At 47.4% G+C, this 3059-nt stretch overlaps 1 protein-coding gene across 1 annotated transcript; it reads left to right on the forward strand.

Annotated features, from left to right (window-relative positions):
• On the forward strand, positions 1–2002 carry LOC311253519 (chymotrypsin B-like; the record flags this gene model as incomplete). Its single annotated transcript, XM_084347547.1, has 7 exons — positions 1–52; positions 507–610; positions 717–796; positions 1085–1166; positions 1247–1427; positions 1508–1641; positions 1778–2002. 7 exons carry the CDS (start codon positions 1–3, stop codon positions 1937–1939), a joined length of 795 nt encoding a protein of 264 aa, XP_084203673.1. The 3' UTR covers positions 1940–2002.
• Between the last annotated feature and the right edge of the window lie 1057 nt (positions 2003–3059).

The raw sequence follows: 3059 nt of genomic DNA on the forward strand, positions 1-3059 counted from the left end.
ATGGCCTTCTTCTGGATCGTCTCCTGCCTCGCCTTCATCAGCGCCGCCTACGGTGAGACGCAGACCGTAACATGACTGCTGATAAACTCAGATTAGTAATATGTTAATCTATAAAACATCAAGAGATTGAGTCCAGAGTGACATCTTGACAGCTCAGAGTCTCAGCTCAGTCACAGACACGTTCATCAGAGGTGAAACACATTAAACCTGCTGCTGACCATTAACCGTCAACTGTTTCAATAAAGTTTGATCTTATTTGAACAAACAGTAAGGTTCCTATTACTGAGACAGTCCAATCAGATTCACAAACCAACAGGAAGTCTAACGGATGTTTTCTTTTCAGATTGAAGAGTTTTGTGGTTAAAGTCACGTTTGATTCTGATTGGCTGCTTTAGTTTCACACATTTACCTTCAAAATAACTCATGACTCAGCAGTTTCTGTGTCCACACTTCAGTCACATCAGCACAGAATAGTCCTTTAAGTGTGTTTCCTGTCGTCCTCTCAGGCTGCGGCAACCCCGCCATCACCCCCCAGGTGACCGGCTACGCCCGCATCGTAAACGGTGAGGAGGCGGTGCCTCACTCCTGGCCCTGGCAGGTGTCTCTGCAGGTGAGACAGCTGATGTCAACACACACAAACAGCTCTGTTTCTTCTTCTGCTGTTTCTTCTTCTTCTTCTTTGTTCAGTTACTCAGTCCAGTTTTTTTTTCTCTCAGCAATCCAACGGCTTCCACTTCTGTGGAGGGTCTCTGATCAACGAGAACTGGGTGGTGACCGCCGCTCATTGCAATGTCAGGTTAGCCCAACACACAACACAACACAACACAACACAACACAACACAACACAACACAACACAACACAACACAACACCCTGTGTGTGTCTCAGTGGTTCCTCTTGAAGACATTATGAAGTCTAACACCACAAGATATTAAAGACTTTGAAACATGTTTGAAGATAAACTTTGTGTCGTATTTGATGATCCAGTCAGCTCAGTTTAAACTTTGTACATCATCAAAATGAACAGGAAGTATAAACAGGTGTCTTTGTGAGATTTGGTGAACTTACTTCCTGTTTCTTGTCAGGACCTACCACAATGTGATCGCTGGAGAGCACAATAAGGGCTACGGCTCCAATGAGGATGTCCAGGTGCTGAAGCCCACCAAGGTGAGAACCCCCCCCATCAGCCAATAAGCTTTGAGAACACACCATCCTGACCCCACTAACACCCCCACCCCACCCCCCAGGTGTTCACCCACCCCAAGTGGAACGCCTACACCATCAACAACGACATCGCCCTCATCAAGCTGTCCAGTCCCGCCCGCCTCGGCACCAATGTGTCCCCCGTGTGTCTCGCCGGGACCAACGACAACTATGCTGCTGGAATGACCTGCGTCACCTCTGGCTGGGGTCTGACCCGGTACAATGGTGAGATTTATGGGACAAGAGTTTTACTTTTACTGTGAAAGGGCAGAATGAAGTGAGTCTGAGTCCTGTGTCTCCCACAGCTCCCAGTACTCCCAACCTGCTGCAGCAGGCCGCCCTGCCCCTGCTGTCCAACGAGCAGTGTAAGAAGACCTGGGGCAGCAACATCTCTGATGTCATGATCTGTGCCGGAGGAGACGGAGCCACTTCCTGCATGGTGAGGCCCCGCCCACCTACCTGTCTCACCTGCTTTCCTCACATGACTTTGTCACAGTTTTTTTGTGTCAGGCATAAAGTTCTGGGAGATTTTTTTTACATGTAAATCACTTTGTTTATTGTTTATTTGTTGTCAGGGAGACTCTGGCGGTCCTCTGGTGTGTCAGAACAACGGCGCCTGGACTCTGGTCGGTATCGTCTCCTGGGGAAGCAGCCGTTGCTCCACCTCCACTCCTGCCGTCTACGCCCGTGTCACCGAGCTCCGTGGTTGGGTCGACCAGATCCTCGCCGCCAACTAAAAGCTCAGAGGAGGTCCAGTGTGTGGACAATGACTGATAATAAAAACAGTGAACATCACCGACTATGTGTGTTTGAATTTGTGTCCTTTCAGTCGAACCTTTGGTTTAAAGTATTGACGTACATCAAAGTCTCAAGGTTAATATATATTTGTCTTTTTACAAACCAGGCTGCAAAAAACAAATTAGTTTAAGTTCCTTTACGCTGAGTGAAGAATCAATACAAACAAAACTATTTCATAAAATTAAGTGTTGAGAATAAGTTCAGGGTCTCAGTCTGGGGAAAGAAGCTGCTCTGAGGTCTGGTACAGACGTATCTGTATCTGTCGTCAGGTGGCAGCAGATACTTCTGTATCTGTCGTCAGGTGGCAGCAGGGTGAACAGACTGTGTCTGGGTTTTAATCAGCCGCTGCGGAGACGTCCTGTCCCGGGCCATGATGAACCATGACCGTTTGTGATGTTTCCAGTCAGGATGATTTCTGTCGATCCTCAGGAACCTCTACCTGTTCACCTGCTCTACTTCGGCTCCACTGATGTAGACCGGTGTTTGGGGCTCTTCTTTCTTAAATCAACAATCAGCTCCTTGGTTTTGCTGACTTTGATTGTTCTCTGTGCACCACAACTACTCATCATTGTTTATAATGTGGCCGATGGCAGTGGTTTTGTCTGGTGGTGTCATCAGATGTTGGAGGTGTCGTCTGGTGGTGTCGTCAGATGACTGAGATGTCGTCAGATGACGGCGGTGTAGTCCTGGGAATTCATTGGAGTAAAAAGATGAAAATGGTTGTGGGTCTGTTGTCAGCAGTGGTGCCGGGCTGCTGTAGCTTCATGGGTCCAGAGTGATCCGGAAACACTGAGGATGGAGTTTACAGTGGAGGAGACAGCTGGTGTCCAGCAGGTAAACATTATATTTAATATATATATCAGATATATATTATATGGCAGCAGATACTTCTGTATCTGTTGTCAGGTGGCAGCAGACACAGAAGTATCTGTCGTCAGGTATATAGATATATATAATATTTAATGAGACAATGAACAGGTAACCTGATCAGGATCAGCTGGAGGACAACAGACTGAAGGCTGGCCCGAGGTCGGTCCACCACAGAGAACACTGTTCTGT

The sequence above is a fragment of the Pagrus pagrus genome (genome assembly GCF_965226575.1).
Source record: "Pagrus pagrus genome assembly, chromosome: 1".
Classification (NCBI taxonomy): Eukaryota; Metazoa; Chordata; class Actinopteri; order Spariformes; family Sparidae; genus Pagrus; species Pagrus pagrus.